The sequence below is a fragment of the Apteryx rowi genome, unplaced genomic scaffold (assembly GCF_003343035.1).
Source record: "Apteryx rowi isolate R43461 unplaced genomic scaffold, aptRow1 scaffold_275, whole genome shotgun sequence".
In the NCBI taxonomy this organism is placed as follows: domain Eukaryota; kingdom Metazoa; phylum Chordata; class Aves; order Apterygiformes; family Apterygidae; genus Apteryx; species Apteryx rowi.
In genome coordinates this window covers 923,884-944,237 of record NW_020449141.1, presented here as the reverse complement: position 1 = coordinate 944,237, position 20,354 = coordinate 923,884, and the positions used below count along the sequence as shown (strand labels likewise).

Below are 20,354 nucleotides of genomic sequence, written 5' to 3'. Positions count from 1 at the left end.
GCATATAAAGCCAGGCTTTACAACGGCTAGAAAGACAAAAAGAAAACGGGAAGATATGTGGTTTTAGGTAGCACACAACTCAGCTATGAAACTCTCTAGGTATCATCATGACAATAGTACCAGAAAGAGCCAAAATTTTATTTGCAATTATTATAGATAAAGAATAATTTAAAATCACATTAAAGATGGAAAAGCGGAAATGATTACGATCCTGATGAATCAGGAATGCCAAGCTGCTTAACTCCTGGGATCAAGCTAGAGCTTTCCCCATGGAACTGAGCCATATGCACCTGCCCTGTTGGATACCCGATTTTTTGTTGTATAACTTCTGCTCCTAACGAGTTCCCCCTCGGAAATTCTCTTGTGAACACTGAGTCACAGAGCGGGCTGTCATGATTCCGTTTCCGAGGCCTGACACAGTATACCCACAAGCTCTAGGCCTTAGGAAAAAAATCACTAGATTTTTCTTTCAGCCAAAACAATCATAACATAAAGATAGTATGAACTTGATGTCAGCAGGATCCATATCCAGTCAGTTTATGGCCAGAGATAAGATTGGGGAAATAATAGAGTAGCACAGTCACACACAATTAGCTCAGAAGGAAACCTCGGGCCGTTACTGGCAAGAGGTGAAAATTATGAGACAATAAGTTGAGTCAACGAATCTACAATGCATAAGCTAATCTCCTGAGAAATGAGCTGGTGGTAGGAGGAAGCCTACCAAGGGATGGTAGGCACCTGTGCTTGCCTCCACCTGCCACGTAACTGGCCCTTGGGAGTATGGTGACCCTGGGCCTGGCAGTTTGCAGAGAGGGTGTGAGCAGGGGCCCCAGACACTGCTTGGGCTGCTCCTCACTCCTGGTTCTTGCACTTTTTGCAGCAGTTCTGGGTTCTTCTAGTTTTGCGAGCAAATTCAGGGCTCCTTGGTCGCAGGCTGTTGCTGTGAAAGGCTGACTCCCAATTAGGGACTGTCAAGCACTCACTCAACCAGTACTGGCGAGAGAGCCATATGACTGCCAGGCCCTGAGCAGGGGTCCAAAGCACAGGGCCTAGACCAACAGCTGAGGCAGAAGCAGCAGTTTGTGCAGAAGGGTGCATGGAAGGGGATCAGAAACTCTGCTTAAGGCAGCATGCGAGTGCTCAGCAGCAGTGGTGACGCACCAGCGGGCATGGTCCTCAGCACCACCGGAGCAACTATCCCTGGGGCAGCAGAGGCCTTGACCTGGAACAAGCTCCTGAGGGAGGATGCAGCTCTCCAGGTCTGGGGCTGCAGAGAATGCCTGGGGTCTCTCGCTGAAGCTGTGGCAGGTGAAGTCAGTGTCCTTGTTTGCAGGCAGTGTGCTCCAGTTAAGGAGTTGAGTCTCCAAGCTGAAGAGCTGTGGGAGGAGGTGAACAGACTGCATAGCATAAGGGGCAATGGGAAAGAGATTGACAGGATCTTCACAGAGACTCTGCGAAGATGTGAGCTGGACCAGCGTCTGTGCAGAAGGAAGGGCAGCCAGAGACTAAACTGGCAACTGGGGACTCCTGTGATGTTGAAGGGTGGCCGCTTGTGACTTCTGGTAAGAGGAGGAAAATTCCTTCTCCACCCGCAGGTTTGCAGCTGCAGAAACAGTTGTCCTGTGAAACATGCAGCAGCGCCAAGGGGGCATCATGAGTGACAGTACTGGGAGACTCCCTCCTTCAGGGGTTGTGACCTCACTTGCTGTCTAAGGATGTTTGCTGCTTGATGGGGGCTTGGATCATGGGTGTTGCAGAGAGACTGCTGAAAAATTTTCAACCCTCAAACTTTGATCCCCTGCTGCTCATCCAAGTGGGCATCAATGATACTACCGGGGGAGACCTTTAGCATATCAAAAGTGACCACATGGCTCTGAGGGTAAAGGTGAAGGACATTGGGGCCCAGGTGCTGCTCTTCTTGATCCTCTTTTTGCAGGAGAAAGGCTTGGGAGGAGTTGGTGGATCCTGTGGGTCAAAACTTGGTTGCACACAGCTGGTGCTAGTGACATAGGATTGGCTTTGACAACCATGGGACCTCTCTAAGCATCAGGGACTGCTGGGGAAAGACAAGGTCCAGCTGGCAAAGTGGGAGGAAGCGTCTTCATGATCAGGCTAGCCAACATGCTGAGGAGAGCTTCAACTAGGAATGATGGAGAAGGGAGATTATGTCAAGTGAGGCAGTGGTGGACAGGAGTGGAAAGCAAAAGGTGTAAGGTGACAGGAAAAGAAGATGCTTCAGGAATGATAAAACAGAGTGAAGGGAAGCCCATCTCAGGGGTATATACACAAATATGCAGCCTGGGAAATGAGCAGGAGGAACTAGAGCTCCACGTGTGGTCAAAAATAGAAACATGTGGACAGAAAACTGAAGACGGGCCAGCAATGTGCTTGGCAGCAAAGAAAGCCAACAGCATCCTGTGGTGTATTAGCAGAAGCAGACCCAGTAGATCCAGGGAAGTGACTATCCCACACTACTTAGCACACCGCTAAAGGAAAGGCACGGACAAACTGGAGTGAGTTCAGCAGAGGGCCATCAAGATGGTCAGGGCGCTGAAGCACATATGATATGAAGAGAGGCTGAAGTAAAGGGCTTGTTGCACCTGCAGAAGAGAAGGCTTCAGGGGGGACCTAATAGCAGCCTTCCAATACCCACAAGGAGGTTTTGATTAGATGGAGCCAGGCTCTTCACCCCAGTGCATGGTGGGAGGATGAGAGACAGAGGTTGAAATATGACATAGATTGAACAAGAGAGGATATAAAGCTAAATATAAAGAGAAACTTTTTCACCATGAGGACAGACAAATAGTAGAACGGGTTGCCCAGAGAGGCTGTGCAATCTACCTCCTTGGAGGTTTTCAGTACCTGATGGGATAAAACCCTGAGCAACCTGTTCTGACCTCAGACCTGACCCTGCTTTGAGCAGGTGGTTGGGCTAGAGACTTCTTAATGTCCCTTCCCACCTGAACTATCCTGTGATCCTATCCCTGTCACCACAGAAAATCGAATCTGATGTGAAATATTTGAAAACTCCTTTTCAAAAACCAGTCTTTCTGCTCTTAGTACTGACTGCTTTTTTCTATATGCCTCAGATACCTAATCAACCATCATTTTCAAGGTTTGAGTTTTGTCTTTTTACTCAATAATAGAAATTCTTTTCCATTAATTCTTTTCCATTCTGTGATTCTGTAAATGCCAGATAAATCATAGACTACAGGCACCTACTTCTACCCATTGCTTAGGAAGGGGATCTGGAAAGCTAGCTCTGGGTATGCTATCTCCATGGCAGATGTCTAAAATGAGGTAAGATGAGTCTTCTAACTTCTTTGCAGTGTTAGCATTCTTTTAATGCTTTTAAATTCTTCCTTACTACAGGGGCCTTTCTGTCCAGCAATGTCCAATTTCTTGGACAATACTAAGAAATACTTTAATTCAGCTGGAACAATGTAAATTTAAAACAGCACAACTGCAGCTCACATGAAGTGAAAAGTCATGTGTCCAGGCCCATAAGCATATGAGAAGCTTAGGCATATGAGATGTGATAGAATACCTTTCTCCTATGTCTTCTGCAACTAAATCTGTAGGCCCACTTTTGTCTTCATTCATAAAAGTTAGTCTTATTAATGAATTTATATAAATTAAACTATGTCTGAATGGGGCTCACAGAAAATAATTTTTGATTAACCCATCTCTTCATATTTCTTTTTATCATCCTATTTTTATATGCAACATGTATTTAGGCAGTGGGGCAGAGGTGGAGAAATGAAAAAGAAAACTTCTGATTAAATAATAGATTTTCCTGGAGGAAAAAAAAAACATTATTGAAAAACTACAGATGGAGAAATCTTGTTCTCAAAATCAAAAAAAAACCCATGGGATTATAGAAAAGTGCAATCCGTTTAAAAGGTCATCTAATCCTTCTTTCCTCCAAGACATGATAAACTAAACCTACATTGCTTTTTTACAGATGTTTCATTAATCTGTCCTTTAAAGCCTCCAAAGACAGGCATTCTAAAATTTCTGTGGCAACTTATCTTTTGTGCTTAATTATTCTTACCAGCAGAAAATTCTTATGCTGATACACTCTAAATCTCCTTTGCAGCAATTTTAGCACATTGTCCTACCACAACAGAAATGGAGAACAGGTTAGTTCTAACCTCTTTTTGTAGTACATTTTAGATATTTGAAACGTATTTAGATATAATTTTCTTCTGCTTTCCAGATTAAGATTTTTGTTCTTTCAAAATTTCCTGATAGATTACAGGTGTTGTGATAGCTTTTTTTATTCTCATTGTTTTTCACTGTTGTCTYTTAAACTGTTCCACATTTTTGAAGTATAGAGTTCAAAATCAAAGAATTTCTGCCAATATAAAAGCACAAAATGGAGCAGAAGCTCCATTCTAATTATCAACAAACAATCCACCTGTTTTTACAGACCAGTAATTACCAAAGCAGGACGATTCTGGTTCATGTTTAGCTGTGATGTCCTAGGATTCCCTGATCCTTTTCTGGAGAAATTATGCAATTGTTTCATATCTTGTTTTTGTGGAGCTGGGAAGCGCTTGGCTGATGCTGAGGTGCAGACACACTGAGACCACAGCAAAAGCTGATTTTTTTTTTGAAGGAGTATAGCTCTACTGAACGGCAAGAAATTTTGGATGAAATGTATGTTTGACTTCACTGTTAAGGTATTCATTCAAATAACAGTAAAGCCCAGAATTAAAACAGAAAGCAGATAGAGGTCCAGCAGCAACTGCAGGAACTGGCTGCCTCTCACCTAGTTGTCACCTACTTTCCTGAGTGTGGTAGATGCATGCATGTTTCTTGAAAATATTCTCTTTTTAGAGGACAGAGCAGCTGAACTGGACATAAAAGAAAAGGTTAGTCTCCCCGCCATATGATAACCATGTATTTCCTTGCACTGAGAATTTCCATACATATTTGGATATTGTTACAGATAGTAAGACATAGATTAGCATAGTGGGTGCTGAGAATCACTTATATGAGCAACCAGACTTGCTGTAGCAGCAAGTGCAGTTTGGGGACCTGCTTTTTGAGTGTGATGGGCATGAATGACAGGGATAGAATGAATTGAGAATGATTATTATTGTCTCTCACAGTAAATAAAAATGTAAGAGTTTTCAAAGCATATTATCTGTGAGCAATAAACATTTTTTTTTGTATATGGTGCAGTTCCTTTCTCAAGGCATAGAATATTTCAAAAAAGAAATCTGAAAAATTTATGTGAAAATTTTACAAGGATATTTAAATAATAAGATGCAGAGACAGATTCTCTCTCAGAATGTCCCTGTGTAGCAGATTGACAGAAACTGTGAGAATATAATGGAGGGAGCGTCTCCATATGTTTGGCCCATTCTTATATTCCTGTGTTAAGCATGTGCTCCTCAGTCCTGTCACAGATGAGATATTGAGCTAGATGAGCCCTTGTCTGGGCTCAGCATGCTCATGTTCTGAAAGTACTTCCATGAAGCACAAATGGAGAACACTGCTCCGGGCTCTGACTCCACTGTTCAACTGAATTTTACTCTTCTGTTTGCCATGTCCCTCTCCTTCCCCATCCCTTCATTCCTGTAAATCCCCATCAGTCCTAGCTCTGAGATACTACTCTGAAAACTTGTTGCAGGTCCCCAGTGCTTTGACATGTCTGTTTAGATTATGGCAACTCTCTCTGGGTGTGGGTAGCTCCTAGCAGAGTTTTTCCTCACAGTGTTGTAATGCAAACAATGTCTTATCATATTCACTAAGTTCAGAAGAGTGGAAGTCCCTCAGAAGGATGTATGCCAATGGCAGCAAATTGTTCAGTGAGACACTGGCTGTTTTATGGAAGCAGCCTCCTGCTATATTCTACACGTAGTGGGAAGCAGAAAGCACTGACATCTGAAACATAAACTTTATTCAGGTCGTTAACAGGGAAGAGAACTGAACAAAATCAATTTTCCTCTTCTGTCTTCAGATTTTCCCTAATACCTGAGGCAACAATGGCAAAGAACAGCTCTGGGAAGAAGGTCCGAATGTAAACTGCCGCTCTGGGGATAGGATTGGCAATAAGTACTTCCTGCTTCTTTCTGCTCACTGTGCGCAAGACTTCCTCTGCCACCTCCACTGGGTGCACACCATATGCCACCTTTCTGAAAAAGACTATAAATCAAACCAGAGAGGAATGAAAGATACAGATAGACACATCTGGGGAAATGGGTGGTGAAAAGATATACCAGCTAGTATATCAGCAGTTAAGTTCCTACCCCCTTCCAAGCCTTTACCCCTTTCCATCCTTTCTCCTCCTTGTGACCATCCACTCTAAGGTCTTTTTGTGAAGCTGAAGTCTTCTCTAGTAAAATCCTCACAATCCCTAAGAGAAGGAGCAACCTGAGTGCAGCTGAACTCTCACTTGGGAAACATGTTTCAGGGCCCCAGATTCTGGACATATCAGCTTTTCTCTATACTGTCAGTGAGTATATAGGGATAAAGCAAGATTGCTTCAGTATGATGATAGTACCAAGGCGGGGCACTAAGGAGTGAATGAAAAGGTCGGTATAACTGACCCAACAATGGGTGAGGAGCAGTGAAGTGCATATTGTACTCAGCTCTGAAGGTTATTTTCCTGGATGTCTCCAGAGGTCCCTTCCAACCCCAGCTATTTTGTGATTCTGTGAGTCTGTGAAGTCCTACTGTATTCCTAAGGGCTGACTTAGCATAGGAAAAGAAAAAGCCTTTGGGGGATGGCAAAATTGATTTTGACATATTAGCCTATTTTGGACAAACCAACAAATTAGCAGTTGCTCYTGCTGCTGAGGAAGGGCTGAAACGGTTGCATTTCAGGCACTTCTGTGGTGCATAAGCAACCTCTTCAAGAAACAACAGTCACAYGAGCCAGCTCTCCAAACCTCTAACAGCAGCAAGAGCAATGTGTCTGGTTCTCCAACTGTTTTCACTCTCCTTTTTCATCCCTGTTATGCTCYTTTTCTCTCTTGCTCATTCTGCACAGTTCAAACAGTTCCTAGTTTCTCTATTTAGTGAAGTCACAGGGTTTTGAGGATTGGAGTAGAGRCCTACTGAAACCCACTCTCTGCAGTGGTACAGATCTGCAAAGGGATGTGTGTGTTTAACTTCACGTAAGGTTAAATTCAACCTCTTCTCTCAGGCAAGAAAGAACAGGTTCTTTAATTAATATTATTAGGTGGCCAAGTTCTGTACACAAAGCTAATTTGGAAACTGAAGTCCTACAGCTAACAGGCCCAAATTGGCTGACTTCTTTTTCCTGCCTTTTACAAATGAGWCAGGCCTGTGCCTATCTACCGTGGCCTACTTGTGGCCGTAGTACTTTCACTGCACCTGGGCACCACTGATACAAGCCAACAGACTTCAAGTCAGCACAAAGTGTAGCCACTTTTATTAAAAGAGATGGCCAGCACAGGAGACTCTTGCTCACACACATGCTGCCTCCCTGAGAAGCAGAAGACCAGAGGTTTTCTGGTCTTCCATCCTTTCATCCATTCATACCTCTCTCCCACCTCCCAGGAAAGTGCCAAAAGCTCCTTTCCTTTTCTTGCTGAAGCTGGGTGGCTTCCATAGCTCTGATGACTGTGACAAACTGGCAGATTTTTACTTGTCATAGGAGAAAAAATTAGTGGCATTTCCCAAAGAAAGGCAATGCAATCTGTTAATAATCCCCACAATATGCACAGAACATTTTCAGAGTTCAGAGAAGAACTGGGAAGAGAAAGCTTGTGTGCTGGTACTTCACCACAGRGAAAACTGAGTAGAGCAGAATATTTCACCCACCAGGAGGTGAAATTTCTGATAGATCCCTGAGGCTTCTGGGTATACTGTGCTGCCACAACCTCAGTGTTTGTTAAAGGGAGGGGATACAAGAGTCAAGTGTAAAGCTGGAGTTTCAGTAAAATACTTCTCTAGTATTCAGTTCTGGGTTAAGGGAGTATTCATAAATCCAAATTTATGGGAACAGCCAGGGCACATAAAATGCTGACAATTCTATTGGTGCTATTATAAGCATCATATTATTCAGTGTTATCTCAGTGCCTCAGTTCCTGAAACAAGACACCCTATGAAATATAGAAAATGAGTCTCTTCCCCACCATCCCACCAGTCCCAGCCTGAGGCAGAACAAATCCTCTGGCTGACACATTTTCTGTTCAGTATCCCAYAGCAAAACAGAGTAGAGGTTGTATTCTTTAGTTTTATTGAGCAGGTACTCTGCTTCTTCTCTGTTCTCCCTTACTCAGCTACCTGTCTCTCACCGACCCTGCTCATGGCCTTCCTTCCTCTGCCCTTTTGYGTCATGCTCTACCCCCATTCCCCATGGTCTGGTGTATTTATTTTCTCACGTAATGTTGTCCCCTTTCACGTTCCTCCTCTTATCGCCAGACTCATCTGATTTCTCCAATCTTCTCTTTTTTTTTTTTTTTTTTGCTTCCTTAACCTGATCATGCTTTCTRTCATTTCCATTCTTTTCCCAATGTTCCTTTCCTCTGCCTTGCAACAGCCTCCATACTGCTATATGGGCCTCTGCTACAGTCTCTTTTGATGTATCAAACCTTACATTTCCARATTGATGCCTCCCAGTTGCCAGCTGCTGGTTGACGATGGTATGAACAGATGAAGGTTGGACTCACAGTGCTGACACAAATATCAAATCCTTCCATTTCAGCTCTAAGACAATCAAAAAAGCCTACAGCAGCATGCTTAGAAGCAGCATCTAAAAGAAAAAAAGAAAATACACAGATGCAGGGATGTATGGATATGGATGCATGACAGAGTTCATAAAACACGAATGTTTGGAAAACTGAGCAGGGAATGATTAACAAAAAGGCAAAGAACAGGAGGCACTCAGCAAAACTATCAAGTAAAAAATTTCTCTACAGTGAGAAAATATCTTTGGTGGATGGACAGTTGCCCCTGAGATGAGTCTCCACTTTGTCTCATGCTACAGTTTGTGAAACATTAATAAGATACAATGAAATGCATATCCATTGCAGAAATAGCAGGACAGCTCATGTTTTGTAAATAAATTATACCTTGCCCCTGCAGCAGCAATTTCTCATTTGAGATGCTTTTAATATTAATTTTAAACTAACTGCATKACATGGATTTTTTTTAACTGCTGCCAGTGAATTTTTATTGAGAAGATATCAAGGAAACATAATAGTATGTGAATCTAGGCCAAGAACCAGAACTTTTCATTAAGAAGACCAGAGCTGCAAAGCCCATATCCACCCCATAATTGATTCTGTACTGGAAACCTATCTGTGCATAAAATAATCTAAAAAATGACATGTCAGGATTTCATAGCTRGAATCAAGTGAGGGTCTTCTGTCTTTTGGATCTTTTTTCTACGAATGCCTCAGTCACAATCTTCTTAGGTTCTTTGCTGCTCCATTAGAAGTTCTTGCTGCTCCAAGGCAGTTTTGCTAGTTTGCAAACTCAGCACGCATTCACTCAAATGGCAGGAACCTGCCAACAAGTTCCAGAAAAAAAGACTTTTCAGACGTTATCTTCTTTTTCATTGTTTCTTTCCTCTTTGCAGGTCAAGYCTGGAATGGAAAGAACCTTCTCCTTTGACTTCTTTTGAAATTCCTTCTTCTGGCTTCATGTCATGCAACATAGGTATCAAMTGTAAAAACTATCTGTTAGCTGTCCTGCCACTCATGATTTTATACACATCCAGCATATCCTRAAGCAATTGTCTGTTTCCTAGAGACAACACGTTCCAGATGTATCATCARTGTGTTGCTTTTCTTCTGGGCCTTTTTCCAGTTTTCATACCTCATCTGARATGGGGAGACCAGAGCTGCACACAATGTTCAAGATATGGGCACAGCATAGGTTTATAGAAAGGCACAGTGACAGGATTTATTTTTCTTCTCTGCACCTTTTCTAATAGTTCTTGTCACTTGATTTTGCTTTCATGACTATTACTGCAGTCTCAACCCTGAGGTCTTGCAGACCTTTAGTTCAGAGCCCATAATCTACTTCTGACYTCACATCACAGTGAAAACTGTTTGTTTACATTTATCCTATATTTCCTTTCTATTAACTTTGTATTTTATGAATTCAAAGACCTTTCATCATAACTCAGGGCAGCTTAATTTCACTAGGAGCTTTGGGTGAAGGACTTCCGTGAAAACCTTTTGGAAATCAAAGCAGATTACATCACCTACATGTCCTTTTAAACTCTTACAGAAAACTCCATTAAGCTTATGAGGCATGACCTCCCTTTACAAAAGCAGCATCTAGTCTCTACGAATATGTTATATTTGTATATCTCTCCACTAACTTTATTCTTTATTATAGCTTATACTAATATGCCCAGTGCAGACACCACACTTACTGACATCTGTTTGTTGTTCCCTGAATCCCTGCCAGGAATTTTTAAGAAACTTGCTGTTGCATTGGTAGCTTTTCGTCCTCCAGTATCTTAGGCTTACACATGAGGTTACACATCACAGTTAGTATTTAAAGTATTTCTTCCYGAGTTTCACTTCTTTGAAAATATTTCAGCTAAATACCATATTAATGCATATCCAGGTTTACTGAATCAGGGCACAAATAAGCACTTGTAATAACTTAATATCAAAATCATGGAATACTTACAATTCAAACATTGGAATGTACATTTTTGCTCTGTATAACTTACAAGCTGCACGAAATGGGACTCCTATTTTTCCTTGGATACTATTAATTAGAACAATTTGGCCAGTTTTTCTTGAGATCATGTTGGGAAGAAGGGCTGTGAAGAGAAGAGAAGAGAAGAGAAGAGAAGAGAAGAGAAGAGAAGAGAAGAGAAGAAGGGAAAAGAAAAGAAGGGAAAGAGCCAAGTAAATAAAGATCTCAATCTATTTTACAAAAAGAAGTGAAAGCTGAAGTATCTTTTTAAGCACACGTATAGACAGGAAAACTTTAATGAAGGTTGTCTCAGTACTGCAGTCAGAACTATCACAAAATCCAGTAACTGAAACCTGAAACTAGTCAAATGCAGACTAGACATGAAGCACATATTCATTACAGTAACAGTAATWGAATGCTGAAACAGATTATGAAGACAATCATGGATTCTTCATTACTGGAAATCTTTAATTGGCTAGTTTTTTGGTTTTATTCATAGTTATTTGGTTTTATTTATTTTATTCTGTATTTTTGGTTTTATTGACTTGTTCCCATTTAAGCAGAAACATCTCCAGGAATGAGATGAGATTATGTTTTCTGGCCTTATAATYTCTTGACAATTTTTGCATCTACTTTCTATTGTCATTACTTTCAGTTTTCCATTTCTTTGATTTATAATATTATGGCTCAATCATTTTTCCTCATAAKCTATTTCTTATGAAGACATATTGACAACACTAGTGATAAAGTTTTGTATTGATTCTACTCTCCTATGTCAAAGAAAGTGTTAGGAACACAAACTTTCCATGAAAGAGTGAAAATAAGGCTTTAAGGTCCATCTTATYCCCATACTGCCCAGGAGATACTAGTTCATATAAAAAGGCAGGCACACAGTGCATCTGCTTTCCTGCTATTGGGTCATTTCTGGGTCAAGGACTGCCTGAATCAGAGGGTTGTGCCAACTAAGAATGATTTGCATTCGAACTACCAAGTCCCACTATAAGAGTTAGAAAATCTCTGCCTCACAGGACAGCATTTCTTCATCTGGTGACTGATGCTCAGCACGGCCCTCCCAGCACTGATAGCCAGCGCCAGGTAAGGACCTCCCTGAACCTCTGATGCATTTCTGCATCTGTTTCTGTGCGTGTGTGTGTGTGTGTGTGTGTGTGTGTGCATGTTCTCACACAGGTACAGATTTTATTTCTCAGCTCATTTTAATAGAACTTTATTGGCAGAATAACCTAGACATAGACTCTGAGCTATAATATAGGGAATATTTCAGGATTGGACAAGAGCTTGCCTGAGGTTTTTGTCATTGTTGGTCCTCTTTGTTCAAAGAGACCTTACTGTGATCTCCTTTTGTTGTTAGGCTTGAGGTACATTTTCCTTACTGTGTTTTGATAACTCCTAACTAAGAGAGCTGTATTTTTGACAACTGAAAGTTGTCAGAGGGAGRATTGTCTGGTAGTCCCCTGAAGAAAGAAGTTACATGCTAATTTCATATCCAGGGTGAAGATACCCTGAAGTTAAGGCCCCCCTTTGAAATATCCTAGCTGACATGTCCTGTAATAAATTTTGTTATTCTTGTCTCAGAGCACTTCTCTTRGAACTTGCATGTCTCTTTCTTCCAGGCTCCCTTGGCCTGACTCTAAACCTCCCTCTTCATGATTCCTTTCCCATGCCAGCTACCAAATTCTCCACCCCTTCCATGCCCTGGGTTACTGTACCTTGAGCRTCCTGGCTACCTGCTTCCTTCTCACTAGTTATTCCCAGAGTTCCCAGACTCTCAAATCCTGAAATCTTTCTTTTTTCTAACTCTGCCCTAAATTCTTTTCCATCACTCTTATCCCTCTCTTCCTGCTCACCATTCCCTCGACATCTGAGCTCCAAGACACCTTAAAGACCCAAAMTCTGATATTCCAAGACTTTATTCCAAGCTGTTTCCCTTACCCAGTCCCAGCTCCCTTCTCCCTGAATCCTCCTCCCCCAACATTTCTGCTTCAAATTCTTCATTGCAGCATCTATATATCAGACACCACTTAGCTGCCAAGGTTTACCTTCCTGGTCTCTATTGCAGTTACAGCTCCGTTATTCTCTGAGAGAGGAAAAAAAAAAATCCATTCTTGCTGTGGTTTTCTAAAACATGGGCACAGTGTGCAGTGACCATGGCTTAACAGTTAGCCTAGACAGGACTTGGAGGACAGAAAAAGAGCACATCTRCCATCTCTTAAAGAGTTACCTAAGCTGAGCAGAGGGAGAAAGACAGTTGGAGAACTAGCTCACAGTTTAGAAAAAGAACAGGTATTTGAAGTGCTAATGCCTGTTTTCAGCTTGAAAACCCACTTAACAGTCTGATCCTTAAGAAATCTACCACTACATGGCTCTAGAGGAGAATCTTCACAACAAGTGCTCTTTCAAAGAGATTTATTTATACATTTATTTTCAAAAAGGACCCCAGGGAGTAAAAGAAGATATAAAAGGGAAAGAGAACAATTAAAAGCCCTTGGAGAGCTAAAACTGATAATATTGATAATATGTGGTAATATGTAGATACTCAGAAAAAGCTCCAGGGAAGACTTTGGCAAGATAGGACACCAGCTCAACCAAAGATGAAAGGAGAATTTTATTTTAATATTGTGGGGCTGAAGTTACTGCAAATATCATGATGATAAGACAGGGAAAAAGGGCAAATAGTCTGCAAACTTGTGAAATTTCACCTTCCCAAGCAAAATCAGGCTTTTCTGATMTGATAAAAGACTTAAAAGAAGGAGAATGTTTTAAAGAATTTTTGACTGATCTTGTCAGGGAGCAGCAAGGGCCATCAGCTCCATAAAGGAAGGCAAGGTGGGAGCTGGGGATGAGCTCAGGGCAGATCCTCACTGACCTGCCACAGTCCCAGGGACCACAGTGGCCAGGGTCGGGTACTGGGAGCAGGGTCTATGGAGAGTCCCAGTGAAGGCAAGCAATAAACCAGGAGCAAAGTCTGTCTAGGGAGTCCAGTCAGGAGCAGCAGGAAATGAGACCAGAGACAGGACTGCAAAAAAATCTACAATGTCCATATGAGGGCTCCATTAAGGAGACAATCTACCTACAGCATAGGTCCAAGGTCCAAGTCAGGGCCAGAGACAGGTACGCATGTAACATATCTTAGGCAAGGACTGAGGGTTCAGGTCTGAACTGAAATGGRGCTCCTGGGCCCATGGGCAGGATGTGGGTGGAGGCCCCAGATGAGGCTGGTCGGGGTCATTAAGGCCTACTGATGTGCTCAGGGCCCTGCCAGACCTTAAATTRTTGAGCTGGGTATGTATTCAACATATTTCATTATAAGAGATAAGGTAATAGTTGGAGTCAGAATCTCAGAAATGGTTGTCTGACATTTCTCCAGACCTTTAATGGACAAAAATGGCAATTTTCAATTATTATGGATATAGGCATTCAGGAAAATGATTCTGAGGAGAAAAAAGGGGCAATTTCAGCTCATTCCTGTTGCAAAGGAGGATACAGACAAGAAAACAGCAGAAAACACTCTTGAARAGATATTGAAAACTGAGCTCTTACTAAACAGATAAAGGCTTCTGAAAAAGCTTTGTTAAAATAGTTAWKGTATYGGCTGTAAAAAGGGGAATTGTAAGRARTATGTATTGTCACTTCCAGAGTTACAGAAGCTGGGCAAATGCAGCTGAGAGCAGGTTTGAGACAGGTAGTGAAGMGCTGGAGCACATGGTTTAGATACACATACATTTTTTCTGGGTGTTGAAAACCTTTTTCTCTTTAAGTCCTGTTTCACATCTAGTTCTTGAGAGCCAAATACCTAGGGAAACAAAGCTGCACATAGCAGGAAATCCAYGGATTCTTTAATCTTTCCCTGTGTGCTGGGATGCTGGGGCTAGACTGAATCGAGAATATCTGAATGATGCTTTGCTGTTCTTGGGACCACGCAAAAGGATAGGAATAAAAGGGGAAAAAAAAAAAAAGCAGATGAAGGAAAATGTACAGTAACAAAACTTTGTAGTTCTTTGGTGCACCATAATGGTATGTTAATGCTTTAAGGGCTTAATTCTGCAGTTTTCAGGATTAAGCAGGTGCTCAGTTCTAAGCATTTCAATACTTTCTCTGAAATAATGGACAAGWAACATGCTCAGGTTACAAATATCTGGATCCAGGTTCCTTATGAAGACTACCCAGGCTGGTCAGGGTCTTCTAGACTGATATTGGATCCTATGCACACCCATGATTTGGGTGCATCATTATCATGTTTAGTTTTCAGCCTGTCTATATCCTTGCAAGAGCTTTTGAAAATACTTGTCTTTGTAAAAGGTAGCAGGCACATGACTAAAGGAATCATTATTAGCAAAGTATTGCTATTTTAAAAAATGCCTGTCTTTCAAACAACTCYTTATCTGATTGCTTGGCCAATCTCTGTTCCCAAACTCAGGAAGTCTAATTTTGATCATCTTCAGCTGAATTCAGCCCATTGATTTTCACAGAACTGTTTTTGATTATAGTGAAGACAAAATTAGATGAAAATGAAACAGAATAATACCAATGCCTTTGATCTTGAGTTTTATGTAGTAACAGCAAATTGTGAAAAAAATAAAATACCTTTGGTTAATGTTACAGGTCCAAAATAGTTGGCATCCATTATCTTTTTATCAAGTTCCAATGAAATGCTCTGCACTGCTCCTTTCACCTTCATACTTGCATTGTTGATCAGTATATCCACACAGCCATAGCAATTCAGGATTTCTTTTGCTACATCTTGGATGCAGTTTATGTCWGAGATATCCAGAAGTATGAGCTTTGGTGTATATGTCTAATAAAGAAAATAGTTGTTTCAAGGATTCCTGTTATATAAAAATGTATTACTCTTTTTTTTAATTAATTTWCCATGATATCCAAAGAAAGAGTTTTTATCATTCTCACAAAAAACTTGCTTTATTCTTGTAATCCACCCTAGAAAAAAGATAGTTCAGTAGTCGGTATTCATGTACCCTGGACATTAGGCATTTAGGTGCATAAAGTAGAAACACCATGGGAAGATTAACTTAGACTATCTCTACCCTAACAAGCTTTGTATCTCTCAGTTCCTTCTGTAATCAATAGACATAGACAACTACACAAAGCAGGGTCAGACTTAGCACCTCAAGCTATGGTCCTTTTGGAAGCAGTTCTCTAGAGAAACTTGCTGACTGCAGAGACTAGCATACAGTGCTTTCATGGATAATTTACATATATACAGAGGGACTGAATTCACAGGGGAAATTGTCAGGTAGGAATGGTTTATTCAGCTATAGGTTATCCAAGCAGGGGTTACATTTGCATGGTCTCCGCAAAAATATAGGTTTTTATCAGAGGTAACATATGCCCCGAGACAGAGGAGTGAACTCTGAGGCTCCTCCCTTGCCATATTACTATGACGATGTAATGCAGATCCCTTAGCYATACTAAATATGTTTTTTTCCTGGTTAAGTCAGCACAGAGTAACATGAACACACTATTTTATGGTTATTTATACAGATGAATGAAGCTCACTGCAGAAAAAGGGTCAAATGCAAATATTCTTTGGTCTGATCAGCAATGGCTGTAGAATTTGTGTGATGCCTCAAGAGCATCTGCAGCCTGAAATGAGTCATAGTTGTCTGTTGACCACAGAAGAAAAGCTTTCCCATGTCCATCAAAGAAACGCCTTCCAAACAACTACTTCTGAAAGCATGGTTAGCCTTTACAGACCTTTTGCAGTCTACTGGTATGAATTTTTAAGATCTCTGAACAACCTAAGCATACCTCGAGACTGCCCATATGCCCCTTTTTTTACCAATCCACTGCTTTCGGAGGCAAGGGCAGGGGGAAGACTCAGTCTGAGGATCTTTTTTCATCTCCCAGTCTCCTGAGTCTGTTTGTTTTGCATGACAAGTTGGGTGGTGATGCAGCGGTAATGAGAAAAGGGTATTCTTTTTCACTTGATCCGATAGCTGGGTAGTTGGGCCTCTCCTCTCAAACTGAATTTAGTCTTTAGACTCATCCCCCACTTCTTGAGTTCTAATTATGTGGAAAATAAATGATAGTGCCTGTGATTCAATGAAGAGCTTTGAATCCCTCATATTTGAATTAAATCAAATCCATCTGTCTAGCATTCTTGGGTGGCTTCGGGCAGTAGCTTGTTCAAAATGCAGGACCACTCAGTAGTTTTACATCAATTGCCTTGAATTGGCTCAAAAGAGCAGAATTTCTGACTTTCAGCATCATGCTCTGAAAACCTTCAGAGGTATTCCTCTCTCTCTGTGGACTCTGCTGGGTAAGAGTGAATCATGCTCAACGTACCTTATTTTAGTGGACTTAAAAGCACATTGTGTACCTGAACAAGTTGTTTACCTCAACTTGTCAATTTTCAAAGCAGAATGAGGAAATACTTACCACACTGGGGTCTGCCACACTAATTAAAGCGTCATACAAGGCTTCTAACTTCTCCCATGTCCTGCCACACAACACAAGCCTCGCTCCTCCTGCATGAAACACCCGCGAACATTCTAGGAGAGAAATAAGTTTGACATAAATAATAACAATAGTAAGTTAATTGTACTCATTTTTGATTAAAATGGGTGGCTGTTTTTTGCTAATGAAGTTGAATCTTTCCTTTAAAAAACTAATTCATTTTTGAAAGAATAAAAATATATATAAGAAAAGAGATAGTCTGAAATGGCACAATAATGTATATGATATAAATATGTATGACATATTTATATTCAGCACAGGAGAAAAAGCTATATGGTCCTATATTTACTCTGTTTGATTTGTCTTAGCTGCTGCAATTCCTGGACAGGTAACAGCACAACCCTAGTGCTATAGCTTCCCAAACATTTTCTTGGGATGCTTATTATTTCAATATCCACAGGCAAATCCAGTTATTCTAATACAGTGATCTTAGAAAACTGGGTACAAGCACTTCCATATAGATTAAGAGTGTGAAATGGACATTTAAGAAATTTATTTTTATAAACCTGTGCAGCTGGAGACTTATTCATGCAATCTCTTTTTAATTATTTATGACTGCAATTTTAGGAATTTATTTCATTTTCTTTTTTCTAGCATATAAGAATTTTGTGATTTAAAGACCACAATATTATTTGCCCRTACTGTGATAACTACACAAATATTTTTCCTATAAACTTGGCAGTTGGAGCAAGATTGTTTAGTGAGCAACARAACAAAGAAAATCAATGATGTTCTTCTCTAGACCTATTCAGAACTTTTCTGAGTTATATCAYTGAGAAGAAACAGGAATTAGGTTTAAGTAACAGCCATAAACCATTGCAAACACCTTCAATCATGGTAGATTTTGGTTTTGTTTTTTAACTTTAAAGAATGTCTTCTTTGGCCCAGAAATTCTGACATGTGGAAAAAGGAATTTGAATGTTTCCTGAAATCTCTAATACGTAGCAGCTGGCCAGACTGCTTGTATTTTTAAGGTCTGGACAAATGGCCATTGCATATGCATAGGTGGACTGCATATTAAATTTTAGATGACTTGCAAACATTCAAGCCTGCATGTAACTTCTAAGAATCCCCCTGTGGGATTCTGGCAGTAGATACATTCAGGATTATAAAATGAAAATGCTTTGAGATGTCTCCTGTGCAAAAAAGGGAGGGAGAGGTGCTATTGTCATTATAACCTCAAAGGACAGTGAGTAGCTGGTCACAAAAAAGATGAACAAATGTTAATAGGGAAATTGGACATTAAGAAAATCTTCCCCAGGGGATCATACAGTGCTGGAACAAGGTACTCAGAGGGGTAGYGAATCTCTGTCCTTGGAGGTTTCCAAGTTTTGTCCAGGCAAACCACATCTATCCAGATCCGGTACTGGTTATAGTCCTGCTCCAAGCAGGAGTTTGGCTACAGACCTCCAGGAGTCCTGTGATTCTACAAATAACCGGTTTATATTTCTCCAGAACGTATGTTTACAACATACAGCAAGTCTTGATAAAAAAGGCCAAAATGTAGCACCAAACTATGTTCTCCTTATGACGCACTTGTATCTACCTCCCCACCAAGGAACACCTAGAGCAGGAGCGTGCACAAGCAGTATATGACCCAGTGCCTTTGATCTGATGGGATGGTGTGGGAAGGAAACAGGGGCCAAGAGGAAGTACATGTTAAGTGGCTTGCCGCTCAGACAGTCAGCTTGTATAAACAGATAAATTACCACATACCCTTCACCTYCTTCCGTTGATCCCACTGTTGCACATAGAGCAGTTTGTGGTACTGGAGATTATTAGGGGAAGAGGAAGAGCATAAGTGCTAGACAGTTAGAGATAAGAACAAGGGCGGGGGGTGAGTGCTGTTGTATACACAGAGCAGGAAAGGTAGAAGAAGCCTTTAAGGAATGGAGAGGAACATGGAAAAGAGTAATGTGACACCTGTTTATACTGATTAGCTGCTACCTTGTAGTGACAGTCGATGTAATAAGATCTCATATTAGCAATGTGCTAAAAATAGCACTCTTGATTTGCTTCTCAGGCTTCTTATTCTTTTGAATTAAATGAATACAAAGGTCTGCAGTTCCTAAAAGTTCAACAGCAGTTCCTGTGGCTGAGATCAAAAATGTACATTTAAAAATCATAAGATTTGTTTGTAACCATATTCCTAATCTCTGATTCATCCAGACAGTTATGATACACACAACATAATGGATGCACATTTAATCACCTACAGGGTCATTCTCAGGCCTTTTTTTTTCTGTGAAACTGTGAAGAAAAGAAACAACTTACCTTTGCCCAGTCCAGAGATGGCATCAGTGATGACCACCACCTTGTTTTGCACAGCTGACTTGGACACCAGCCACATGACTGATTGGTAAATATGAATAATTCCACTGATCCCTAGAAGGAGTAATGGTAGGGCAAATATAGCAAGAATACCCATCTCTGTGGAAAACAAGATTATATCAGAATAACAGTAATCATAATATGCATTCTTTATTTTTCAAATTATTCTTTTCTAAAAGATCAATGTTTCCATATCCAGAAAAGCCAGTTATCACAGCACACCAATAGCTTAAAGCAGTGGAGAGTTTGCCTTCCAATCAAAGGTTTAATATTACCATATTTTTATAAGGTTCTTTGTTTGGCTGTTTTCCTCGTTATTGTATGTTCTAAGCAAATCTTGATTCATTTTATTCAAAATAACTCTGTGTTGGCAAAAACATAATAGATTTTGTGAAGAAATATTGGCTTGAGGCAAAACAGACTAAAATATAACACTAATCTTTTAATTATGTTTCTATTATTGTAAAACATATAAAAGGCTTTTTATTCATAATTTCAGATAAAACATCCAATAAAATTGTTTTCTGTTTAAAAAGATATAGAAAATAGAATGACTTACTATCGCTATGAAGACTTCAAGTAGGGATAAAATATTCTTTTGATCTAATTTTCGTATTAGAAATTCTTTAGTATTTTCACAGAGTATTGCATTTGCTGAGGCTGCTTGCCCTGAAAGAAAATATTTCTATCGCAGCTGCAGGCTATACATAGCCATTCTAAAAGTAAATATAGTATCTACAGTGTGATCCACATGCCTGACCTATCTAGTCCAACAGGCTGGACAGTCATGTAAAAGCTCTTAGTACAGTACCAGTTCAACTATACAAAGAAGCATCTATTTTTGTTTCTTGCCTTTAGTAACAGTGGTTCATTGAACCGTCTCAGTTCGT

At 40.5% G+C, this 20,354-nt stretch overlaps 1 protein-coding gene across 1 annotated transcript; it reads right to left on the bottom strand.

The window, feature by feature from the left end:
- Window positions 1-5,840: 5,840 nt before the first annotated feature.
- On the bottom strand, window positions 5,841-20,055 carry DHRS7C (dehydrogenase/reductase 7C). Its single transcript, XM_026068558.1, has 7 exons — window positions 20,024-20,055; window positions 19,408-19,563; window positions 17,056-17,168; window positions 15,244-15,454; window positions 10,673-10,765; window positions 8,579-8,734; window positions 5,841-6,156 (listed from the first exon to the last, which is right to left on the bottom strand). Exons 2-7 carry the CDS (start codon window positions 19,559-19,561, stop codon window positions 5,948-5,950), a joined length of 936 nt encoding a protein of 311 aa, XP_025924343.1. The 5' UTR covers window positions 19,562-19,563; window positions 20,024-20,055; the 3' UTR covers window positions 5,841-5,947.
- Window positions 20,056-20,354: the final 299 nt, after the last annotated feature.